The 27,220-nt window shown below is 37.9% G+C and overlaps 1 protein-coding gene across 12 annotated transcripts in view; it reads left to right on the top strand.

Annotated features, from left to right (window-relative positions):
• The window catches only part of SGCZ (sarcoglycan zeta), a 498,244-nt gene that overhangs the window by 454,304 nt on the left and 16,720 nt on the right, over positions 1–27,220 (top strand). For all 12 annotated transcript variants that reach the window (XM_072122089.1, XM_072122046.1, XM_072122062.1 and 9 more), the window contains 2 exons: positions 11,096–11,218; positions 20,024–20,096. In XM_072122089.1, the coding sequence (XP_071978190.1) occupies positions 11,096–11,218; positions 20,024–20,096 (196 nt within the window). The remainder of the gene's footprint in view (positions 1–11,095; positions 11,219–20,023; positions 20,097–27,220) is intronic.

Genomic DNA, 27,220 nt, shown 5'->3' with positions numbered 1-27,220 from the left:
GCCGCCCCCTATAGTGTCAGGGTCAATTATTGGATGTTTTAGATGCTATCTAGCCTCATTCGGTCACTCTGTCATGGCCATGCTGTTGCCCATAATTTTGGCATAATGGTGCGATTAAGCAGCCTCAGAGGCATCCATGCATGCTGCCCCTGCTGTTTCCTGTCCATTTCCGTGGTGTTTCCATCCTTTTCTGAGGTTCCCAGGTGTTTGGCCAAGCTTCCCTGTGCAGAGCCTTGGTCCCCTTGAAAAATGCTCAAGTCTCCCATTGACTTCAATGGGGCTCGTTACTCGAAACGAGCACTCGAGCATCGGGAAAAGTTGATCTCGAATAACGAGTACCCGAGCATTTTAGTGCTCGCTCATCTCTAGTAATGATGATTCTTAGGCTGAAACACTTCTTGCATCCAGCACATGGTCGAAAACCATTTATGGTTCATATCAAATGACCCATAAAAAAGTCAACAAAATCCTTTCATCACCTGGTGCCTACCCCACTTCAATATCTATATGTGGCATTTATCCAACATTCTTACACCCTTCCGTACCATCTGTAACGTTACTCTAATTTATCTCCTTTATCTTAATTATGCACCTTTCGCTATGGCATACTCTGTTCATAAGGTACAGCTGAGAATGCACTGATATCAGTTTATTTTGTTTTGTTAGTTTGAATACTGGTCTCTGATACTCCAGTCTCTGATGCCTTAATTGAATAGTACAACACCCATCGGTCTCTTAAATACCGTCATCTGACTCTCTAAGAGTTAACCCAAAATTATACCCACTGTAATTTAGCCCTTTCTGACATATACTTGTCTAATATAGTCTATACTTTGTATAGTGGTGGTATTGTGTCATTCTATATCCTGGTCAGGTTTCAGTAGGTCCATGGGAAACGAAGCCTCAGTGGGCCCTTTTCAGTGTACTCATGAACTCATGAATTCAGAAACTAACTAAAATGTTCCCTATCAATCCCAAAAAAAGACCTATCATGGTTATTTAATATACAGCCTCCTCATAGTTTCATTATATACAATTATTTACATCCGCATCATAGTTTTATTATATGCAATCCCCATCAACAGGTGCTGCTAGGCTCGGTGGGTCCCCCCAGCAGCTCTGGGTCCCAGTTCATGCCTGGGTGTACCTTGTGCTGGCGCCAGCCCTGATCCTGGTATTTCTTACTCTTGCCTAAATTCTTGACCATCCATTTTCCTATGTTATTTTGTACTACATTTGTTCTCCTGGCTTAAACTCAGATTTGGTTACCATTGGATTCCCAATAGCATAATTTTGTCATTGAAATACAATATTAATGGTATTTTTTTATTCACATTTCCCACATGTATTAATCTTTTTCTGATATCCATATATCTTGTTTTATTGACTTTCAATAAAAATTACCTTGGGAGAGACTTATATTTACTATATGGATGGTTATTTAAGACATAAAAAAATCACTGTTCAGTATTACTTAGAAACAGTGCCCAATCATCTGCTCCATAAGATCCATATTATTGCCATTTTTTTCCATTTTAATAATACACTTTACAATCTTTCTGAACATACATTTTTTGACAGGCCCGGCTCCAGCACCCGGCATACCTGGGCAAGTGCCGGGGCCCAGAGAGCTGCCGGGGGCCCACACACGCTGTGCACATCTTCACTCTTCACTTCCTGTGATGAGGAGCTGTGTCCTGCACTGTTCCTCCCCCACTCGGACAAGCACACACAGCACACACAGCACAGGTAGAGGCTACAGAGCTGCCTGTGTGGTGCAGCACATTATGGGTTAATCCCCCCTCCTACTCCCCCCATCACCTCTTCACATGGAGCTGCAGTAGAGCTGAAATCCGGCAGCTCAGAAATCGGGACGAAGAGGAGGAGGATGAGGAGAAGCCTGAAGACTCCTCTGTGTGATGCCAGGGCTGCTGCAGACAGCACAGGGCGTGTGATGGTATGTGACATGTATGTGTATGTGTATATAGTGAGTGTATGGTATGTGTGATGATGTGTTTGCCTGCATGTGTATCTGTATCTGTCTGTCAGTGTGTGTGTGCCTCCATGCTTGTCTATCTTTATGCATGTCTCTGTAGCAGTATGCATGTCTCTGTAGCTGTATGCATGTCTCTGTCTGCCTGTATACATGTCTTGCTGCATGTGTGGATGTGGGAATGATATTAATCATCTCAAATGTACATGAGAAGCAGAGAGGGTTCTGTGTAAGCAGTGATGTGTATTATGAGGTTCCACAGCAGCTCAGGTGTGTATTCTGAGGTTCCGCAGCAGCTCAGGTGTGTATTCTGAGGTTCCGCAGCAGCTCAGGTGTGTATTCTGAGGTTCTGCAGCAGCTCAGGTGTGTATTCTGAGGTTCCGCAGCAGCTCAGGTGTGTATTCTGAGGTTCCGCAGCAGCTCAGGTGTGTATTCTGAGGTTCCTCAGCAACTCAGGTGTGTATTCTGTGGTTCCGCAGCAGCTCAGGTGTGTATTCTGAGGTTCCGCAGCAGCTCAGGTGTGTATTCTGAGGTTCCGCAGCAGCTCAGGTGTGTATTCTGAGGTTCCGCAGCAGCTGAGGTGTGTATTCTGAGGTTCCGCAGCAGCTGAGGTGTGTATTATGAGGTTCCGCAGCAGCTGAGGTGTGTATTATGAGGTTCCGCAGCAGCTGAGGTGTGTATTATGAGGTTCCGCAGCAGCTGAGGTGTGTATTATGAGGTTCCGCAGCAGCTGAGGTGTGTATTATGAGGTTCTGCAGCAGCAGTAATGTGTATTATGAGGTTCTGAAGCAGTGGAGGTGTGTATATGAGGTTCTGCTGCAGCTAAAGTGTGTATTATGCGGTTCTGCTGCAGCTAAAGTGTGTATTATGAGGTTCTGCAGCAGCTGAGTTGAAGTTTCAGTTTTATTACTTGGCAGACTGGAGGGGCACACATTTTTATGTTTGCCCTGTTGGTTAAATGACCTCAAAACTGCCCTGACCGTGACACGGCTGTTTGGGATGATAAACTGGGGAATATTTCAGGGAACAGGAGACAGTTTTTTAGTTTTTGATTTTTTAATGCTGGCACTTGAGTTCACTGCAAAGGGGCCCACTGAGGCACTGTCGCCCAGGGGCCTACTGAAACCTGGAGCCGGCCCTGTTTTTTGACCTGTATTTGTATTTGTTGAGCTTTAAATTGAATTGACCCTCACATCTTCCTGCTTGGAGTATTTAGAACTGAGCAGTAAAGGTACATCTTAGTTATTTAAGCTATTGACAATAAGAAAAACAATACAAAAAAACCTGTTTATTTTTATTAAGCTGAGAAATGTTTACATTATTAATAACACCAATCAGGTTTAGAGCTTCTGCAAGTGATCTATGTGCTCTTTTAGCCTGAAAGTTTTATTGCTCTGCACCACAGCCCCTCCTCTCTGCTTTGAGTAACTACAGCTCTTACTTATAGCAGAAGGGAGGAGCCATAAAGCAGTATATTGTAGGGTACAGAAAGCTCTATTGGCTTTGAGTTCTTATTCATAGCATACTTTTTACAAAGCAATTTCAACAGTAATAAAAACATATCACCAATTACTGTAGATGTGGTGATTGTAATCAGACACAGAACACATTTTTGTCTCCTCCCTTGAATGAATTCCAGTCTCACTATGTTTCAATAAACCAATAAAATGTGTGATCCAGCCCATGGTACCAAAGAGAAAACTAGATACATATTCAAACCACCAATGATATACAGCAAGGACATGTATTTACTGAAAGAAACAGGCCATAGGTATTCCCATGAATATTTTTAAATATACTCAGTATAACAAAATAACACATTCTCTACCTGTCCTGTTGTTTACAACTTTTGTTGTCTCTGGATGCAACCATAAATCTTCTGACTATGGTCTGACAATGCCCTCTTGCTTATCATTGGATTGCAAGAGAAGGGAGAGGGGTAAGACACTACACTACAAGCAGAGGCACTTCCTAGTTCAGCCGTGCTTCTAGCAGTGTGGAGAGAATACAACGGCAGCTGCTCTATAAACAGGATAAACTCTGGAACCCAGTGGAGGGGTTGCATAGCAGTGCTGACTCTATTTTATTGATTAGGAGAGACATTAGAGCTAAGTATGTTATTGTGTCTTATATCCATCTCCAAGTCTGTATAAGATACTAGTAGACTGTTCCCAAGCTAAATGAAAGTGTAGCTTAACCCTGTACCCTGATAATCTAAGCACATTGTTAGCAAATAGCGTCTCATAGCACAGAGGAATCATGAAGTGTCTGCTTAGAGAGTCCCCACCCACGCTATTTAATTTTACACTGACTATCACTGAGTGATAGGAGCTTAAAAAGCAATAAAAATGAGTAAAATTGCAAGTAATGGGCCAAAATGATCTTTATTGTGTAAACATGACTAGGGGATTATCATGTGAATTTTATTTCATGGGCAAACCCCTTTAAAGTTATAGCAATAATATAAATTGACACTAGATCACTTAAAAATTCAATTATATGGACCATCTTAGGAGAACTGAAGGAGAACTGTAGTTAAAACTGCAGTTATAATAACCACTAGAGGTTGCTTCCAGGCTTAGTTGAGTAAAACAGATTTTAGTTGAGAAAATTTGATTGACTTCCAGGAGAACCAAATGTGTTCTCAACAAATAGAAAATAGTACTGAATAGCGACTGAGAATAGTACTAAGAAAAAATATCACGGGTTATGGGGATAAAACATTTATTTAATTCTTAAAGGTTGGACTTGATGGACTTGCGTCTCCTTCCAGCCTTATATACTATGATACTAAAGGAAGCTATAGCTATAATGTGAACTGACACTATAAGGAAAACCTGTCGAATGACTAGCTGATTAAAAAGATTTGTGGATCATAAAATGTTTTTGTTGCAAAGCCTGAGGACTAAAATGGGGAGGCAGGGAGAGGGATCACAAGAAGAGCAGGTTACCCTAATAGAAATATGAAAATCTGACAATATTTTGTTAATTTAATTAAGTGTACCCATATATAAGAAACTGCTGAACATATTGACATAACAGTTAGATGTACTCTAATAATGGTATATAACATCTTGTATAAAGTTAGGTCCCACGGGCTGACATGTACCCAAAAGAAAAATCCAAAAAGGGTCCCTAGACTCCTCCTGTGGTTTAAATATCAATCTTTCACTTCACAATTATAAGACTAAGGAGAAAAGTTTCAATACATTAGAATAATTGCCTGACCAGTGATAGCCATGGGTAGTTGCTTGGGGGGGTGGGGGGTCAATATGCAGATTGGCTGGTCATCTGTAAATCAGGCAACATGTTTGGATCAGGCAGCTTAATGCCAAGCACAAACCCGACGAATGGGTCCACTCATCTCTATTCCAGAGACGTAATCATGACGTAATAAGGTCAAATGCTTAGTAATGATGGATTTCATTTGGCTAAATTCCTCACTATATCTAATATGACTGTATGTTTGTGTAGGTATGTCCGCTAAAGGAAACTGTACTGTCGCGTTTACAATCACCAAATTTTGCACAGTTGTTGCCCGTGACTCAGGGAATGTCATAGACCAGGATTTGAGCCAAAATTTTCACCCTGCACTTTCCAGGATCCACTTATTAACCACCACATGCAGGTGGCAGTTGGAAGCTGAGCCGTGAATGGCTGTTGTTCTGTCACAGGTCATTAATATAAGCTCTAAGCTTTGATTGGTTAATACAGGCAATGAGTAGAAGACAGCTTATGTGTGATGTGTGCTTAGGTAAGAAGGATAGAGATACAGAGATAGAGGGGGATTTATCAGAAATGTCTAAGGAAAAACTGTTCCAGTTGCCAATGAAAACCAATCAGAGATCAGCTGTAATTTTATAAACAGCTGTGGAAAAATTAAACTTGAGCTCTTATTGGTTGCCATGAGCAACTGATAAATCTCCCCATAGACAAAGAGACAGTCACTGGAATGAGAGTACCAGAGACAAACAGTCACTGAAAGAGACTGCTGGCAACATACAGTCACTGAAAGAGATTTCTGACAACAGACAGTCACTGAAAGAGACTGCCAGCAACAGAGAATGTCAGAGACTGTCTGAGATAGTCTATAGATACGTATGAAATATTTTTTGTTAACCCATTATATTTTGTTGTAGCTAAGAGCAGTTATTTACTATCCCGGGCAATGCTGGCAGCTAATGCTAGTCTAGTGATAAAGATTAAATTTGATTAAATCTGTGCATGAGAAAGTCCGTAATGGATATCTTCAAGACTGAAAGCGCTATTTTAAAAGTTCAATTTCAGAATAATTTCTTTTTGCTCCTCTTTAGGGTTACTCAAAATCTTAAGTTTGCAAGGAGCATACTTTTTGAAGAGGTTTTTTTCAGTAGGTTTGATTATTTGTTCCTTTTCCTGACACTTAATTTCAGATCCAAGAAGATCATTGTTTCAGGATATATATCAAAAGTCAATTTTAAATTAAGCAAATTGATGTTAAGATGCAACATAAATTCATATATCTCACATAGGCAACCTCCCCAAGTGAAGAGGAGGTCATTGATGTAACGTCCATTTAATGAAATGCAAAGACGGATTGTCAAGTGTAAATAGAAATTGTTCCTCCCACCTGGACATATATGTTGGCCATTGAAGTGGAAAAATATTCCCCCATGCTAGCTCCATGAATTTGCAAAAAATAATTCTAGGTAGAAAAATTGTGTTTCAAAAGATCATCTACTGTCATAATTAGAAATTCCTTAATTTCTATAGAATTACTGTAAGTGTCCAAGAAATGACTTAGAGCTATTAAAGCTGATCTGCTGTGATCCATATTAATTTCTAACACCAGCTAAATTGATCAAGAGACTACAGTGCATGTTTACTGACCCACAAATATCCTGGGATACTTTTAACTAGAGGATAAAGTAGGTTGTCTATCCATCATCCCAGTCCCTCATTAAGGTAACCAATCCCATCCACAATAGGGCACATTGGTGTAAAGAATTGTTCATTATGTATTTTAGGTAAAAACGAAAGGCTGGGTTGATGATATTATCAACCGGAAGATATTCCTTTGTTTTTAAATCAAAAGCTCTTAAACTGACTCCCTCTGTCAATAGAATTTTCAGTTCCTTTCTATATATAAGGTCCATTTTTTTTGTAAACTTCAGTCCATGATGACAACCGAGCCTCCTTTATTCACCAAGCAAACAACCATATAATCGTTAGATCTTAGAGCAGACGCGGCAGCCCTTTTGGGAGGTACTAAGATAAGAAATGTGGTGTACACCATAAAGAGACTGTTTAAGTAAAACCATATCCTTCTCCTAACATTCTTGGAAAAGGTCAATGCAGGGGATTCTAAGTTCTACTGGATAAAAGTTCTGATTACTTATTGGTGGAGTCACGATACTAGTGGGACGGGAGCAGAAGTCCAGTAGTCAGGTAAGGCAGAGGAGGCTGGAGGCAGTACACAGATAGCCTGCAGGGGGCTGCAGTAGCAGTCTTGAACAGGAGTGTAGAGACCAGAGTAATAATCCATATATCTCAGGAGCTGAAGGTGCAGTATAGATAACTTGCAGTCAGCAAAGGTAATGTTCCAAAGAACTAGAAGATCTCCAGCAAGGAGGTCTCCTGGGTGTACAGGCTGTACTCAGTAAACTGAACACAATACTAACACAAGCAGGAAGTGTCAGAGACACGTATATATATAGACAGACCAATCAAGGTAAACTCAGGGCGGTACTAATCAGGAGAAACAGGTGGCGGGTTTTGCAAGTAGGTTCAGCACCATAGTCCAGAAGACAACTATTCAACTAGCTGAGTGGCTCAGCATACAAGGAGACAGAGAACCAGGCACCAGAGCACAGGTTCGAATCCTGACAGTCACAGTGCGAAATTAAGTCCTCTAGAGTATAAATCCATCTATTCTTCAGTAAGAATTTCAGCAGATAAATAGTATACATTTATCTTTTGTTGTAATTCCTTTGTGGGTAGTGTCTTTGATTTATTCCTGTTTCCTCCCTCTTGTTCTGGTTTTAACTCTTTTGGATTCTTGTCCTTTTTTGAGTGGAGTTGTCACTGGGGAAAACACTACTGGTGTTGTTACGAAATGACTTTTTGAAATGAGTTGAAGAGTCTCAACCATTACCTGAGAGATCTTCAGATCTATCTGTTTCTGCTCCCTATCACTGTCTACAGCTTTATATGGTCAAATCTACTGACAGATTCCTTTTAAGATTATACAGGTTTTTTCTTATGTCCTGTAATGATTTGCAGAATTGTTGCCTTTTGGTAGCTCCCTATCCAGGTGATGTTGGCTCACGGATTATGACCCCATTAGCGTGTACTGATAGATAATTTCAATAAACCAATGCTTGAAACACGTTCACTGTCCATTACTTCCAGACCTTTCATGGAGATTTACAGTGTATGTTTCTACTCACAAATCCCTTCCATTTGAGGTTAGAATGAGAGAATATTGCTTTGTTAACACACTCATAAAAATGCCTCATTAATTTGACTCGGCTCTTGAGTGTCATCCAGTGCACATTGTGCCTCTTTATTTTCTGTCCTAGCATCTGCTGTACAAAACATCAATTATTAGCTGGATTGCATTTGCTTCAATCAGTGAAATGAATGGGCAGTGTACAGTGTATACGATATGTGCAGATCAATGCTATATTGACCTCTGTTACACCTCTGAAATTAAATGCTATAGACTTATTTATAGAGTAATTTATTCATTTTCATGACATAAAAAATGCACGTACTATATAGAAAATACATTGACACATGGGCTGCAAAAAACAGACATTTCAAGAAATAGTAAATGGAAACTTCAATTTTTTATCATTTAAAGACTTTTCCAGAAATATAATATGTTTACAGACTATCCTTAGAATAAACCATCATGTCCTTGGGGTCATCACAACCAACAACACATTCCTGGTCCCTCCTAAGAAGATTATGCTTGGCTTTATCAATTACTTTTATAATAGCATTAACTGAAAAGTGTTCCGACATCAAGAGTGTCTGTTGGCTATAAACAGTCACAATAACCTTGGCTAAGCATGTAAAAATATTTTCTGTAGTGAGAAGAATAAAATGGTGCAGGCAGCATTATTAAGCATCAGTAAGTTTCAACTTCAACACAAAAGAAATTGAAAATACTTTGATAAATTTTTCAAGGCCATTGTAAGTTCCTCTAAATTTACCTGGTGATATTATTACACCACAAAGCTGACAATCACATTCCTTGGCTGTAGTAGGATGCAATTGGTGGTTACATTCATGTTTTACTATACTTTATATGTATTGATTTTTAATTACTATTACTAATTTGTTTTACATGATTAATTTATATCTACTGAAAAACAACAATTTGTATATAATTTTATTGTGCTTTAATTTTTACATGAAGTTGGAAAAATTGATTAAAAGCTGAAGGATCCATTACCTAGACCACACATTATTCACAATGTCACATATCTGTCAGACAGTTCTGATAAGTCAGACAAATACAGGATAGTAATTTTAAGTTCTGCATCAGCGTCCTCCTCTATCTGTGCTAGTAGGTTTGGGAGACATTGGGGGGGATGTATTAACGCACTTGTGCCACGATTCTGGTGGGTTTTGCCAAAAGAACAGTGTGAAAAGCCTTTCATCACATTTATCAAGGCTCTTGAGACCTATTTTTAGCCATTTTCCGACTTGTCCGACTGAAGGGGCGTGACCCTCGGAAAAGGGGTGTGGTCTTTGGACTAAAAGAGGCGTGGTCTAATGTAATGTTCCATGTGTTCCATGTACTTTAAAGTAGGTCTAAACTGGAAACTGACAGTCTTATCCTGCACCAGATTCCTTAACAGAGTGATAAATCAGGCGCACAAAATGACTAGGGTTTTCCCCACTAAACTGACGGAACCTGGGACACATTGATAAATTCCCCCCCCCCCCATTGAGTTTTACTCCTATCGTCTCATCCAGCAGTTTGAACTGCACTTTAGTGGCTGGCCAACCCCTCAGTGTATATCCTGCCTTTGTCTTGCAGGAAGTAACTCTGTGTGCCTATGATTGCTTGTTCTTTCCACCTAGGACATGGCCTAGCCTCCTTATAAGTGTTCAGCCCAGGCTATACTTTTTGCTGGTCAAACTTCTGTCAAGGCTTCTTCAAGCTCTTTACGTCTATTGGCTAACCTTCTAGTATCTGATCTCTGGCCTGTATTTCTCACTTCTCTATTGGATTGGGGATTTGTCATTATTTTCTGCCGCTGTTGCTGACCTGGTTTGCCATGTTCTGTGTGTTCATCTTCTAGTTATCTATGCCCTATCTGGGGGGCGGCAGTAGAAAGGGGCATCTGGGAACTGGGTTTATCATTAGGTACCACTGTCTGTCTCATCTGTGTTATATAAAACACAGCTGTTATGCTGATATACTACTGCTGGATAAAGATTAAAGGACATCTACCACCCAGATCAAGTATTGTAAACCAAGCAGACTTGCTGGTGTGTAACCCCCCTGCCAGGATTTATTCTTCTTTTAGCTTCCTATGCATTGTTTTTTTAAAGGCTTTTAAAATTATGCAAATGAACCTGAGGTGTTCCAGGCTTCATAGGTTTTAATGTAGCTTGGAGCCCCTCAGATTCATTTACATAATTTTGAAAACTGTTTTTCTTATAAACAAAGGTATAGGAAGCTTAAAGAAGACTTGATACTGCCAGGGGGGTTATGCATCAGCATGTCAGTGTGCTTTGTTTACATTCCATGATACTGGTGTTTGTTGTCCTTTAAGAAAGAAGCTGATGAATATGTGAGTGCTGGGACTGTTTTGTATATCTTGGATTCAATAATAGCTGACCCCTACGGTTTACATATTTCAGTATTTTATTCGCTAATTGCATTATAGTATTTCCTGTGGATCATACACCATATAGGTGATAAACTTCCCCGGAAAATTTCTTTCTAACTGGCATTTTAACATTTTAGCAACCAGTTATCTATAAACAAAACCATGCCTAGTTAAGTAATAGTAAAGTTCTCATTATCTATCTAGTCAGCACTTTGTTTGTTTTTTAGTAAAAGTCTCCTTCAAGAGAATTTATTTTTGCTTTACAATGCAGGTGCAGATGCTGTGGAAGCACAGTGTAAAAGATTTGAAGTAAAGTCAAATGAGGACGGGAAGATGCTGTTCTCAGCTGATGAGGAGGAAATCACCATTGGTGCTGACAGACTCAGAGTCACAGGTAAGGTTTTGCAAAGAGACATAACATTAAGAGCAAGGCTAAAAAAAACTCTGCTGTTGCAACACAGCAGGTATATGAGATGTACAGTGAATAAGAAAATACAGCGACATTGAGGAGAATGTGAGGAAAAAAAGATTTGAGCATTAAATAAAAAAGTAATAAACAAAGTAAAGAAACATTAATATATCAATACATAATAATAAAATAATTCTTCTTTTTTTTTACAAAAATGTTGCCACAGCAGCCTTGTACAATAAAAATCAAGTAGTCAAAATGTATAATTTTACTATTATTTAGACCTCTCAGTCACTTGAAAGCTGTGCAGGTACTTCTAAATATAAAAATAAAACAAGATTTTGGAAACTAAAGATCAGGCTGGTTGTTCAGAAATGACGGCGCAATGAGAGAAGGGAAGGAATGGGAGTCCAGTATTCCTTATAGTCACAAATTGTCTAAGAAACAGAAAAATAAAACGTTGATGCAGAGGGAAAAGCTTCTTAGACAATTTGTGACTTCTAAATATAGATTTTAAAGATTTTACAAAACATTTGAAAAAATTGCACCCAAATTCTAAGCCTTATAACATTCTAGAAAAATGAATGGATGCTTGAAAAACCATTGCAACATAAAGCAGACATTTGGGAAATGTAAGTTATTAAGTAACTTGGGAACTTGCCTGAAAAGTTGAAAATGTTTTCCTTTTTAAAAATGGAGAATCTTTTGAAATTTTTAACAAATTATAGTTTTTTTTTGGATTATAGGTTTTTTTTGGATATCATCAAACAGTTTAAACTAATTTGAAGAACAATGTGTCACAAGAAAACAATCTCAAAATCCCCTGGATATATTAAAGCATTCCAAAGTTTTGACCACTTATAGTAACACAGGGCAGATTTGAAAAATGGGGCTGTGTCCTTGAGGCCAAAATAGGATGAGTCCTGAAGGGGTTAATGACTTTATTATTGTCTCTCATACTGTTTTGAAATTATTTTGGTCTATTCTTCTTTTCGGGGTTGCTTAAGTTCATTCAGTTTTGTGGACATTCATTTATTCTGAGCTCTCTTAAGATCCTGATACAACATTTTGATTATCTCGAGGTTTGGAATTTGGCCCATTAGAACATCTCAATTTGTTTCTTTTTCTGTTGTAGATAGCATGGTTTACTTTGGATCAATGTTCTCTTATACTGCAATCTATGGCATAATCAAGCTCACTAATGACCAAGAAAGAAGTTAAAAAGAAAAGCTTAAAATGAAAATGTAATAAATATATCAATAAATTAAGTATACAAATTCTAGTCACCATGAAAAAATAAATAAACAAAAAAAATTGGCATTAACAAAGTATCCTTTAATGATGTCCAATTAAAATAATTATGCTACTCAATAAACCCTTCTTTTACATTTCCCCACTCAAATAGACTTGAATAAAAAGTAGGGAAAGATCTTATTTTTTACTCTACATAAAGACAATAACCATATCTCCAACTTGCTCAGCAAAAAAAAAAAAATTCCTTATTTTTTTTGTTAGTACAAAACAAAAACTTGATACATTTTTTTTACCTTCTTTATGTATCTTAAGATCCAAAGAATAGCATACTGACCAAAAACAAAACTCTCAAGATTGCCGCATTGGGAATTTTTTTTTTTTTCAGCCACCTAGTATATTTCATAAAATATTGATCTAATATTGTTCTATAGAAAAGAAGCCATGGTTTAACTCTTAAAAATAAAAATATTAGGACTTTTACTAAGTGGAGATGCCTGTGGTAGAAAAGCATTGAACATCTTTTAACCGGTTAAGGACCGGGCCCTTTCCTGTTTTTTCATGTCCATTTTTCACTCCCCACCTTCAAAAATCTATAACTTTTTTATTTTTACACAAAAAGAGCTGTGTGACAGCTTGTTTTCTGTGTAACAAATTGCACTTCATAGTGATGGTATTAAATATTCCATTCCATGTACTCGGAAGCGGGAAAAAAATTCCAAATGCAGTGAAAATGGTGAAAAAACGCATTTGCGCCATTTTCTTGTGGGCTTGGATATTATGCCTTTCACTGAGCGCCCCAAATGACATGTCTACTTTATTCTTTGGGTTGGTACGATTAAGAGGATACCAAATTTGTATAGGTTTAATAATGTTTTCATACCTAATTAAAACCTGTACAAAAATTATTTTTTTGATTTTGCCAACTTCTGGCGCTAATAACTTTTTTATACTTTGGTGTACGGAGCTGTGGGTGGTGGTTTTTTTTGCGAAATTTTATAATATTTTCAATGATATCATTTTTAGGACTGTACGACCTTTTGATCACTTTTTATAGAATTTTTATATATTTTTCAAAATAGCTTTTTCGACTTTGGGCGCTATTTTCCGTTACAGTGTTAAACGCATTGAAAAACCGTTATCATATTTTGATAGATCGGGCATTTTCGGACGCGTCGATAGCTAATGTGTTTATGATTTTTACTGTTTATTTATATTTATGTCAGTTTAAGGGAAAGGGGGGTGATATTAAATTTTAGGTTTTTTTATTATAATTTTTTTTTTACTTTTTTTTTTTACTTTTTTTATTTTTATTTTTACTAATTTTCGGACTCCCTAGGGTACTTTAACCCTAGGTTGTCATATAGATCCTATCATATACTGCCATATGGGGATTTTCCTCCTCATTCATTACAATGTGCTATCAGCACATTGTAATGAAGGGGTTAAAACGAAATAGCCTCAGGTCTTCGGAAGACCCGAGGCTACCATGGAGACGGATTGCCGCTCCAAGATGACGTCACGGGTAGCGGCGATCCCAGGTAAGATGGCGGCGCCCATGCACCACTATCTTTTTGAGGCTGCCGGCAGCGGGTGTTGCTGCAATATGCAGCAAAGACTTACCGGCTATGGAGAGGGCTCAGCCCGTGAGCCCTCTCCATGCAGCGCGACCCGACCGCCGCCGTGAATACACGGCGGGCGGTCGCGAACTGGTTAAGTAAACTGGATCTAGTTAAGGCGGTTTTCTTCATTAGCGACAAAGATATTGAAACTAGAAGCCTAGACCCCAGACATTTTTCAGGGTTTTAAAGGTGAGCACATCTGCAAACTCAAAATCTAGCTGTGACACCACGCTACAACAGTGATGGTAAACCTATGGCACAGGAGTCCTTTCTGTGGGCACCCAGGGTGTCGCCCCAGGACAGAGTTGAACAGACAGGACTCAAATCTTCCTGCAGTTACAGACAACTTTAGATGCTGCTCTCAAGGCTCTTTTAAAGTAAACCTGTCATCAGAAATTGGCTGAATAAACCACTACCAGAATTCTGATCAACTTCTATATCATGTTTCTTTCATGGTCTGGTTTGTTGATATCATCTACAAAATCAACTTTGAGTCAAGGAGAGCTTAATACTGAAGTCAAGCTCTCCCTACTTCAAAAGGCCACCTAACTGTAATTAATGGTCCCCTATCCAATGACATTATTGACCAGATCTCCTGATGGCCAGCGCATGATGTTCCAGGATTTTACACAACCAGTTATTTCCTGATTTCAAAGTTGATTTTCTGATGATGCCACTAAGCTGGGCCAATTTCTGATAACAGGTTCCCTTTAAGGTGATACATCCTTGACTGATTGGAACGGCAGGAAGAGTGAGAAGCTATAAACAGGGCCAGATTATCTTTTGAGGTCTCCTTACTGGCCCCATGATTCTTCTTGTACAGAGAGACCCTGGAGAGAAGCTACAACAATGTCTGAATTTACCCTCCTACTTTCAACTATGTTGGTGTACTCAGGGGGCCGATATGGTTGAATGTTGTGGAAAACAGGGAGCAATAAGTTACTGTTTACATTGTCATTTTGGCACTTGATGGTTAATAAGTGTGTTTTTGTTGTAGCTTGGGCACCTTGTCTCTAAAAGATTCCCCATCACTGCACTGCTAAATGGGCGAAAACTGGAATGATTTTAAAAAGGTTTCCATACCAAGCTCATTTTTAAAAGTACCCTAAATCTTCTCAACCAGATGACCGCATTAAAGAGAAGTGAAGCAGAGGTCAAATGTGCATTAAAAAAAACCTGTAAATGAATGTGGTGCATTTTTATATTAAATTAAACATTGACTGACTGTCCAAAGTCATTAAAAAGCAGCAGTCTCATCAACATAGATCCTACCTTTTCACAGCATTTTTACTGTTTTTCACTTCTGCTTTATCTGCTAGACCTGTGCAAAATGAGGAGCCAAAGCTGGAGAAATACAATGACAAGCAATGTCAAAATGAGAGTTTTTCAATGTTGCTTAAGCATCCTGTAGGTTATGTTGAGCCATGGGGTTTTATCACATTTGAGTACAGGTAGAACAGGCTGGTAATGTGTACTCAGCACAGTGAGAGTGAATTTATTTTTCTTAGGTTGGAGGTTTCCTACCTTTCCTCTAAGTGCTCCAGTGTGCATGAGTGAATTATGTGCCTGGTTCTTGATTTACTGTATATCATTATGCTCAGACCAGTACAAGCACAAATATTGTGAAGCACCATAGCAATGAAAGACTGACAGCTTATTGAAATCAATGGCCTTCACTGCCATTCTACATGTTTTATTAACTGGAGATAATTCTGTTGTTACCAAATGAAAGAAAATTATATAATAACACATTAAAGTATGTATAACTTTTTATTGAACTCTATAGACCAATTTATAATAAATAGTTCGAAGCTAATTTTGTGTGTTTTCTAAAATGACAATGGTAACCAAATATGTATAATGACAAGAACATTAATTATTATTATTATTGGTAGATAAAATGTAGTATATAATAAAAATCATGTTTTAAATATTAATAATTTGTAAATATTAATTAATTTGTATAGTTACCAGTTTTATGGTGGAGAAACCACATGAATCTCCCTGTCCCCTCCATTTTCTGCCATTCCACGACCCACATGCTACTCTGGCATGTCGGGGCATAGAACGGGTGGGGATTGGAGCGAGGAGTAGTGTGGGATGGAGGGCACACCCGGGAATGAACGCCCGGCCTAGCCTCTGCTAGAGTAATAAACGGTAGTCTTAATGAATTCCCCCCGGAGACTTATTCTCTGAGAAATTGCCTTTCGGATTGAGCTGCTACTTTCCACTAAAACTTTTATTTGCGACCTTCTATTTAGGGGCTCAATTTGTATTAAAGTTACTGAAGTTGCCTACTGATGAATGAGTAGTACCTGTAATTTATTATAGGTCCAAAATCAACTTTGATAACTATGACCTGCAACTGAGCTCATAGGAAATAAGGAGAGCTCCCAAGTTGTAAGGAGTCTGACCAATGATAAGATTGCATTGGCTACAAAACCTGAGGACACATGACACAAGATTTGCCTGCATTGAGGGGACAGAATTTAACTTTTGCAATACAAAGAGTGATTTCCACAGTAACAATCTGCAGCAATAATTGGCATGATGGAGATTGGGGAGAGATGAGAGAATCTATTTTTTTCATATCACTGCTCTGCCTCCTTGTACTTAGGGACCATCTGCTAATATTCTACTATAGACATATAAACCTCTATGTAAAATGGGAAATATTGTATACATTTTTTACACGGTGCCTTGTGTCATATTCATGTGACTAGTAACATCATTGCAGGTCCTTTAGCCTTCTAAGAATAGCAAACTGTACACCGTGTGTATGATTACATGAAATCACAGCAGCCTCCATGGAGGATGGAGGGGAGTAGAAGTTCATGGAGGATGCTGTTACTTGTGGTCAGATACATGCATGGGATGCAGTTTGCTATTATTAAGAGACTAAAGTGATGATTTCACCCTGGTCACATGATATGAACTCTGAGCAGTAAGGAGGCATAAGGCATGGGGAGTATTAGATGGGAATCTGTACAAAAGAGCAAAAGGCAGATGTATAGGGGTGACAATATATGACAAATTTTATTTAGAACAAAGGTGAGTATTAAAAACACTTAAAACACCCTGTAACAAAGGGTAACAAGACAGAAACTACTCCCCAGCAAAGAGAGGGATAAATCGTGTAACAACAGTGGTACACTTATAGAAGTAGTCTATGCAAATACAAAACACGGCAATACAATAAATCAGTATACAAATAGACAGGTGAGTACATAAAAATATGTAGTACTAGATGGAACAATAGTGGAAGACACAAAGGACAATACCAAGACGAACTGGAAGTATAAATAATATGATGTTACCGTGTGTTGAAGCAAGGAGCTGGGGAGAGCAGGAGTGCCCCACGTGTATCGCCCGGCGCACGGGCTTCGTCAGGGGATGAGTATTAGATGGGAGGCGCCTGCCAATCAGGACACGCCCCCTCTATTGCCAGGGAATATAAGATAAAAGGTGATTTATGTGGATGTAAGCAAAATACTTTTAAGCTAAAAGACGAGGATAGAAGATTAAAGGATGAACTTGATGGATTAGTGGCTTCTGTCTCATCTTAACAACGTGGTAAACCTTCCAAACAACTTAATTTAACTGAGGTAATACAAAATAAAATGTATTTTATGTAAAATTGTTGAGGAATTGGCAATCAATCATTGAATAACTAAATATGGAATATTGAAATAAAATGTAAAAAGGAGTATAGAGCTGGCCGGGAAAGAATTGGGTTATGCCAAATATACTATTATTAAATTATTATACATAACCTTGTAATTGGTGCTTTGGTTTTATATTTTAGTGGAAAAAGGCACATCTTTAATGGGTTTAAACTATAGAATAAGAGACTAATCTTTGTTAATATTTTCTACAGGAGCAGTGTTGTATTCTAATCTTCTGCTCTACTGCACACAACTCAAGTCTGTCAAATGACTTATTGCCGCACATTTATACACTTAACAAGTTCCAAGAGGTCCAGTACAGATACGGCTCTTCCTTTTAGTGCATCTTTTCCAAGATTACTTACACTAAATAAAGTAGGAGCACATAAAGTTTGCTTCTGACTTCAAAACAATAAAACACCCTATGTTCTACATGATTTTTGTCTACTTTCTACAAGCAAATCTCTAAGGGAAAGAATAACAGTAGAAGAAAAGACAGACCCTTACTGTTATACAAGTACATCCACTACTGGTGTAAGGCTTCAACAACTTTAATAGTCTTGCATAAATCACACAATGCATATTTACTCTTCATTTACTGTCCCAAATCAAATGATACATTTTGTTACTGCTCGAAAGTGGTATCGATTCAGGGCCAATGAGACAACAAAATTATATTGTAACTTACAATGCACTTGCAATTCATGGTCTCTATATAATTGTGGGTTTTAGTTGCATAATAGTTGTTCTGATAGGTAACTCCTTGAAGGTTGAAGCTATACTATGAGTATTTATAGCAGAATTATAATATAGTAACTGTGGTTGAGAGGAATACTTTGAGTTGCATGAAGCACATGATGCTTCTCTAGACTAGTGGCTTCTGAAAAAAGTTGTAGTTTTAAAGAGTACCTTTAAATCTTATACAATCTTATCCAACAATGTACCACCTACATGGCTTGGGAGCATCAACAAGCATATTTTATTAGGTTTTATTGGTTGACCATTAAATGAGACAATGGGCCAAGGAAAAGATAATTGATCTATTGGAATTCAACATGCCAATTTTTTGCAGGTGTCTGAAAGTGAATTCAGAGGTGTATGGCACTGACTTACCCCCCCCCCCCCTCTTAATTTAGAACATATGCAAGCTTTACTGAACCCGATGTAGAAATGTAATGTGTATGGCTATTAGTGGAATACACAAGCTTCATCCTGTATTAGGTTAAGATTACAATTAAAGGAAATCTTCCATCAAAATCAAGAATGGATAAACCAGGGACACTTACTCATATATTCAGGCAATGTGACTGTGGTAATAATCTCATATTTATTATCCATGGCCTCCTTCCTTCTAAAATCAACTTGTAAAATGATGCTTAAAAGCCAGAAGGGCTCTGGGTGGCAGTAACATAACCCTTTTGTGTTGTAACTTCACGGTCTAATACAGAAGAGATATCAGGGTGAGGATTAGATGTTCTTTTGCACAGCATGTAACAGCATGTGAATATACAACATACAAAGGCTTTGGTAACATCCCCAGAGTCCTTGTGGCTCGTTTGCATAATGTTAAAAGGTGATTTTAGAAGGAAAAGCCTATGGATAACAAATATAAGAAGGTTACTACGATCGCCATGCCTGGATCTATGAGTAAGTGTCATGGTGATGGTTTATCATGATTGATATTAATGGTAGATTTCCTTTAATGCAGTCAAATATTATTATAATTTATGATATATTTGTTGCTTTATATTACTGTTTGTTTGTAATATTGTGAAGTCTATGCGAGACAGGTAGAATTGCTCTCTTTACAAGCCTTTGTAAAAAAAAAAATCAACATGATGTATCACTATGCTATACGATGCCTAGCTGTTCCCTCGAGATTGGGGAGCACTCTCTACCTGCCTTTTGCCTGCATCTTTTGGTTGGAAGGGGGAAGGGATAGGTGGGGAGTGGAGTTATATGTATCATTTTCTTGCTGTATGTCATAGGTTTTTATAAAATGTTTAATAAAAATGTTCCGATTAATAAAAGAACTGATTTGTTGTGCGTCCCAGTCTTATTTGTAAAAAAAAAAAACTTGGCCATACAAAAAAGGAAGAATATCCCCTTTTACGGCAAAACAACTCCCTCCTTGAAGAAAAGGAGAAAACAATTACTTCAAAGACAGCTTGGGGGCATATTTCAGCTTGAAATCAAATTATTACTTTAAGAAACTACTGAAATGATCACTGACATGAGCTGTTTTATTGCAGGGACAGAGGGAGCTGTATTTGGCCATTCAGTGGAAACACCACATATAAGAGCAGGACCCTCACAAGACCTCAGGTGGGTATATGAAATAACATACAGTATTATAATTACACAAGATAAATGTTCTGTGTTACTGTATTACTTTACATATCTTTAATTTACTATGAATTTTCTTGGCCCTTCATATCTATAAAACACTATTTTACAGGCCATAAGTCTTGAGATTAATAAAATAGTGCTGCGAAAGGACTGCAAAGGTGACTGTAGTTGCTGTCATACTATTCTCTGAGTTATGTTATGTTTAACCTCTGGGCTATCTTTTCTGTACACGCAAACATTGTAAATCACAGGTTAAGTAAATGGAATTTCTGATGGTCTAATAACAACCTTAGTCTTCGGTGATTATCTATGAATTTTTTTCTTACAAATACATTTAATTTATCTTTATCTAACATGTTTTTGGCTTATTGTTCAATTACTTTTCCCGGAAATTCAGACACGGTTAATTTCAATGGCAAACAATTCATAATGAACCAAACTAAAACATGACCATGTTATTTATTGCACAAGTTAAAAATGTAAAATTAAGTTTAAAAAAAAATCTGCTTGTGCTCTTCTGTTGTAAAAACAAGGTGAAAAGGACAAACATTTTATTTGTAACTCAGAATGATACCAATAAAAAAGTAATTGGGTGGTAAGGGTGGTTACTATGCCTTCTTTACTGGTTATTTGTCAGAGAAGGTACTGTATGTAATACTGTTGGGAGTTTATTAATGTGTTGCAGGCTCCGACAGTGCAGAGTTGGTCATCACTAGCCTTGTGCTGCACCAGATTCATCATTGTAATAATGAATTTGTCACAGTATAACACTGTCGAGATCCACTTTAAGACCTTCCACAATTTGGCACACCCTCCTTAATTTTTTGACTCACAGGCTAATTTCAATATGGCCACACCCCATTTCTACCAAACCTTACCTTCTTTGTTGGAAGAGTTGGAAAAAGGCCAAAAGATGGCCTAAAAGCCTTCATAAATGCTTATAGAAGTCAAAATGAAATCTTGAGATTTTGATACTTTTTTAGTGGCTAATTGTTTATTTTACAAGCAAGCTTTCGAGATGCCTTAGGTCCATTCATCATACATGATATAACAAATTATATGAAGCAACCAAAATTTTATATACAAATGATACAATAAAATTAACGCATCTAAGAAGCACAGTTCTTACAAAGTCAATCTCTCTATTAACCACCTTATCTCAGAAATGGATTTCTAAGAAGTTTAAGTTAGTCATGAATCCTTTTAATAATTTCTGTCCTGTCCGTAGTGTCAAATCGGGTAATTAACTTGTTTTCTCTAATTCTTCTTTTATTTTGTGAAATGAAACTGCCCTGTGATATTAAAACTTTCATGCCCATGATATTATGGCCAGTACTACAGAAATGTTTGGCCACAGGTACAGTAGGTGTGTCTTTTTGTATTGTATGGAAATGAGACCTCATCTAGGATTCAAATTTTTGTCCTGTTTCTCAAACATGAAACCCCCACAGAAAATTTTGAGCTCAAAATCATATATACTGTATAAGCAGTATAACATAGTTATTTAAATAGTTTTGTTACATAGTTAATATAGTTGAAAAAAGACACATATCCATCAAGTTCAACCATGGAAGCGAAGGGATTGGACAAGGAAGGGATTTAGGAGAAACAGTTCTATTTAACATAACCTTCAATGTTATTTAGATCTGTTATTTAATTTATGATCTATTAGTACGCCTAGATCCTTCTCAACAAGGGACTCTCCCAAATTCCCTCCCCCAAGGATATATGTTGCATGTGGATTATTATTATGCCCCCAGGTGCATAATGCTACATTTATCCACATTGAACCTCATTTGCCAAGTGGCTGACCAAACACTTATTTTCTCCAAGTCACCCTGCAGCCTATGAACATCCGCCATAAACTGTATTATACTACATAGCTTGGAGTCATCTGCAAAAATAGACACAGTGCTATTAAATCCTACCTCTATATCATGAATAAATAAATTAAATAGTAGTGGGCCAAGAACAGGAGTAGGAATCATTGACCACAACTCTCTGGATATGATCCTTCAGCCAGTTTTCAATCCATATAATTCCTTCTAAACCAATAGGCGTCTATGAGGGAAAGTGTTAAATGCCTTTTCCAAGAACACAATATCCACAGAGCTGCATCTGCTCACCTCTTCATAGAAGCAGATCAGGTTAGTCTGACAACTTCTATACTTAGTAATCCCATGCTGGCTGTCACTTATTATACTATTTGATGTCACATACTTCTGTATATAGTCTTTTACTAACCCTTCCAATATTTTCCCCACAATGGAAGTTAAGCTTACAGGCCTGTAATTGCCAGGCGAAGTTCTAGAGCCCTTTTTATATATTGGCACCACATTTGCCTTGCGCCAGTCACTTGGCACCACACCAGACATTACAGAATCCCTGAAGATTTTAGAAAGCGGTACAGCAATAACAAAACTGGGTTCTTTAAGTACTCTGGGGTGTAACCCATCTGGTCAAGGAGCCTTGTACACATTGATTTTATTGAGCTTAGATTGGATCATGTCTACATTCAGCCAGTCTAGTATATTACAGGATGCTTCATCAGCACTGGAACCACCCACACTAAGTTGTCTTTCTTCTATAGTATAAAAGGAGCTAAAAAAACATTTAGTATCTCCGCCTTCTCTTGGTCTCCAGTCACCAAAGCCCCATTTTCAAAATATAGGGGACTAACCTCCTCTTGCTTTCGCATTGATAAACTTTAAAAATTTCTTAGGATTTGTTTTGCTGTATTTGGCTATTTACCTTTTATTTTGTATATTGGCTATTTTTATTCCTTCTTACAGATTTTGGTACGTGATTTGTAATTATTGAAGGCATTTGTCTGAAGTGCCTCAGAGCTAATTATTTTTCACAGTAATCAATGAGCTTTGAGTCCCCAAACCACAAACCTTACCAGCATTTTGCAATGAAATATGCAATTTATATTTAAAAAGTGACAATTTGCACTTCGGCTATTTGACTTTTTAGGCTCAAAAAGTCATATATTTTCCTGCAGAACCAGAAGGCAGTTGTCTTTATGGATGAGTTTTCTTGATGCTGTTTTTATTGTTACCGCCGGTGTATTATGGCACAACCAGTGTTACATGAATGTTGTTTGCTTTTTCTTTGGAGATGATGGCTGCTGGGTATCCTTGCGATGCTGTTGTTTTTCTTATCAATTAATGAGGAATGGTATCCCTGTGTTAAAGGGTTTTGCCCATGAAATAAAATTCTCAAATTTTAACCCCCTAGTGATGCTTACACAATAAAGATAATTTTAACCCCTTACTTTACAATTTTACTCAGTTTTATTGCTGTTTTAGGTCCTATAACTTAGTGATGGTGACTGTAAAATTCCAGAGTATGGGTGGGCACTCTCTAAGCAGACACATTATACACATTAGGGTTAATATACACTTTTATTTAGCTTAATATCCACTAGTATCTGACACATAGAAAGACAGATGAGACTAATCAGAGATGATGACATCCATGAGATGCATATTACACATGACAATCTCAGCTCTACTATTACAGTAATAACATAAACAGCACTGCTACATCTCTCCTATAACACATAATGTCATATCTGCTCCCCCGGATAAAGATGTTATCTGTCTGTCTTAATCTTCTCACAAGCTGCTGGCAGGAAGTCAGTGTCTGTGTAAGCCCCATCCTGGAATGCAAGGTTGGGGGCCAGAGGCAGACAGCAGAGAACAGCTCAGTGCAGCATCAGACAGAAGAGCAAGATGTTTGCTTAACCTAAACTAAGAAGATACAGGGTCAGGTCAGGAGCAACCAAAATTGTGTACACTAGTACCAATAGAGACAGGTTGGGATTATATCTGTGAAATGCTAAATTTTGAATGAGAGAATGTGTTATTTTGTTATCCTGATTACATATAAGAAACTTGGCTATGCAGGATCCCTTCCCTGGTTCCTCCATGTCCCCATAGAGAATAGAGTACACATTCCCAATGAGTTTTTATAGTAAAACCGGTATCCCCCCCCCCCTACCCACAACCTCAGGGAACCACTCCATCATGCATCCATTTTAAATTAAAAAAATGTCCTTATCTGCTGCCCCATCACTTTCCCCCTCAGGACGTCATACATATCTGACCCACTCCTTAATGGTTACTCTCATGGAACTAGGGGCACAGATCTATATACAGAAAGGTAAACATTAATCTAACTTATCTTTTTTTGGAAAAAGCCAGGTCCCTTTAAGAATGTCTGCTGGAGACAATAGATGTACATCACTGTTGTTGAGCTGGCATTCAAGACGTTTATTTCTGTTTCAGAAAAGTTCATTGTAAGGTTTATTATAGCATGGAATTTGATGAAAATCTGAAATTCTATTAATATTTCTTTGGAACCTGTCCAGATTATGAATGTCGTTTATGTAAGTCAAGTTAATAAAAGGTCAAGAGGTGAATTTGACGATAAAATGAGCAGACCCAATGGTCGTGTTCAGGATTCGGCCTCCTGTGGAAGACATATTGCCGGATTGGATGCGAAATAGCCAATCTGAAAAATTGATGCCCCTAGCCACTAGCCATGGCTCTAATTGGCCAGGGGGACATTTAACATGGCCAGGATATTGACCACGTGTAGGGGGCTAAGGAGCATATATTCTTCAGTAGATCTGTAGTGACCTGAAGATAGTTGGTTGTAGCCATGCATATTTCCATTCTAGTATTTTTATGAGATTTATCTATCTAGCTATCTATCTGTCTACCATTGCATACCATTTATTATGAAAAGTGGCCATTTAATATGGGAACATTTTCCCCTTCTCAGACCAATTTGAATGAATTTTTGTTGGACCTCTAAAAGTACATTTATTGTTTTTTACAGTTTACTGTTATTTTATACTATGACCTCATTGGAAGAATTCTATATAGCTATTTAATAATGTATCACTCACTATTTCTCGTTTAAAAAGCATATGATGCATCATGTCTATAGAACACATTTAAGAGGTTGTATCCAATGTCAATGATAAGCATAGTGGGAAAATATAAAATGTATCCATGACTTTGACAGTGTATGACATCTCAATATATTTCAGAACACAGTGTCTTTATTTTGCTGAGAAAATGGCACTATGGAATAAAAAACTAGCTGTGAAGGACAAAATGTTTGTTCATGCATAATTCATAAAGTTCTAAGCAGAAATGCCAATCTGATGCAAATAGTGGATTAACATCTTGAGATTTTTCAGCATTTACCTTAGCTTACATTATAAGGGCAATAACATGGCCTACAATATGCATAGTGTAACTTTGAGTATTTTACATGTAATATGTATTATGGCTACAGGCGGTCCCCTACTTAAGGACACCCGACTTACAGACAACCCATAGTTACAGACAGACCCCTCTGACCTCAGGTGAGGCTTTCTGAATGCTTTACTATAGTCCCAGTCTGCAATAATCAGCTGTAAAGTGTCTGTAATGAAGCTTTATTGATAATCCTTGGTCCCATAAAAGCAAAAAATGTTTAAACTCCAATTGTCACTTGGGCCAAAATTTTTTTTGTCTGGATCTACAATTATAAAATATACAGTTTCGACTTACATACAAATTCAACTTAAGAACAAACCTCCAGACCCTATCTTGTACGTAACCCGGGGACTGCCTGTATTACCATCCAGTGCCAGGAAAAAATAGACCTCTTTAATTTTTCACTCTTTCATTGCAGACAATTGGTAAGATCCAAAAAGATATTTTCTTTTGCTTAATAATGTACTTTCTGCACCCCATCTTGACAGAAATGTAGATATTTTTTCCACTTTATTAAGCAAGTGAAACTGAAATATCACATTGTCAAAAGTATTCAGACCCTTTGCTCAGTATTCAGTAGAGGCAGCTTTTGAGCTAGTACAGCCAGGAGTCTTCTTGGGAATGATGCAACAAGTTTTTCACACCTGGGTTTGGGGATCCTCTGCCATTCTTCCTTGCAGATCCTCTACAGTTCCTTCAGGTTGGATAGTGAACGAAGCTCAATAAGGTCTAGATCAGGGATTTGGCTGGACTAGTCAAGAATGGTCACAGAGTTGTTGTGAAGCCACTGCTTTGTCATTTTAGCTGTGTGCTTAGGGTCATCATCTTCAGTAAACCTTCAGCCCAGTCTGAGGTCCAGAGCACACTGGAAGAGTTTTTCAAATCAGATATCTCAGTACTTGGCCGCATTCACCTTTCAATTGCAACCAGTTGTCCTGTCCCTGCAGCATGATGTTGCCACTACCATGTTTCACTGGTGGCATTGTATTTGGCAGGTGATGAGCAGTGGCTAGTTTTCTCCACACATACTGCTTAGAATTAAAATCAGAAAGATTAATCTTTGTCTCATCAGAGAATCTTATATCGCATAGTCTGGGAGTCCGTCATGTGTTTTCTTGTAAACTGTATGCACACATATATATGTCTTGCACTGAAGAAAGGATTCTACCAGCACACTTTGCCATAAATGCTGAATGCTGGAGGGCTGCAGTGATACTTGACTTGACTTTTTCTCCCATCTTCCTAATGCATCTCTGGTGCTCAACCACAATGATCTTCGGACTCTGTTAAACTTCTCTCACCAAGGCTCTTCTCCCATAATTGCTTAGTTTAGCTGGAAGGCCAGGTCAATGAAGTGTTGTGGTTGTCCCAAATTTCTTCCATTTGAGAGCTATGGGGGCCACTGTGCTCATAAGAGCCGTGAGTGCTGCAGAAATTCTTTTGTAACCTTGGCCAGATATGTGCCTGAGCTTCTTGGGCATTTCCTTAGATATCATGATTCTTATGAGCTCGAACATGCACTGTAAGCTGTGAGGTCTTTTAAAGACAGATGTGTGCCTTTCTTAATCAAGTCCAATCACTTTAATTAAACGCAGCTGGACTCCAATAAAGGAGTAGAACCATCACAAGGAGATTCAGACTGAAATAGAGAGCATATGAATTAAATATCAGTGTCACAGCAAGGGCTCTGAGTACTTCTGATCATGTAATATTTCAGATTTTCTTGCTGAATAAATTAGCAAAAATATCTACATTTTGAGCAAAAAATAAAGATCTTACCAACAAATGAACCAATGAAACAAAGAGTGAAAAATTTAAAGGGGT

The sequence above is a fragment of the Engystomops pustulosus genome, chromosome 1 (assembly GCF_040894005.1).
Source record: "Engystomops pustulosus chromosome 1, aEngPut4.maternal, whole genome shotgun sequence".
NCBI lineage: Eukaryota > Metazoa > Chordata > Amphibia > Anura > Leptodactylidae > Engystomops > Engystomops pustulosus.
The sequence above is the reverse complement of the archived record's forward strand: the minus strand, read 5'-3'. Positions and strand labels throughout refer to the sequence as shown.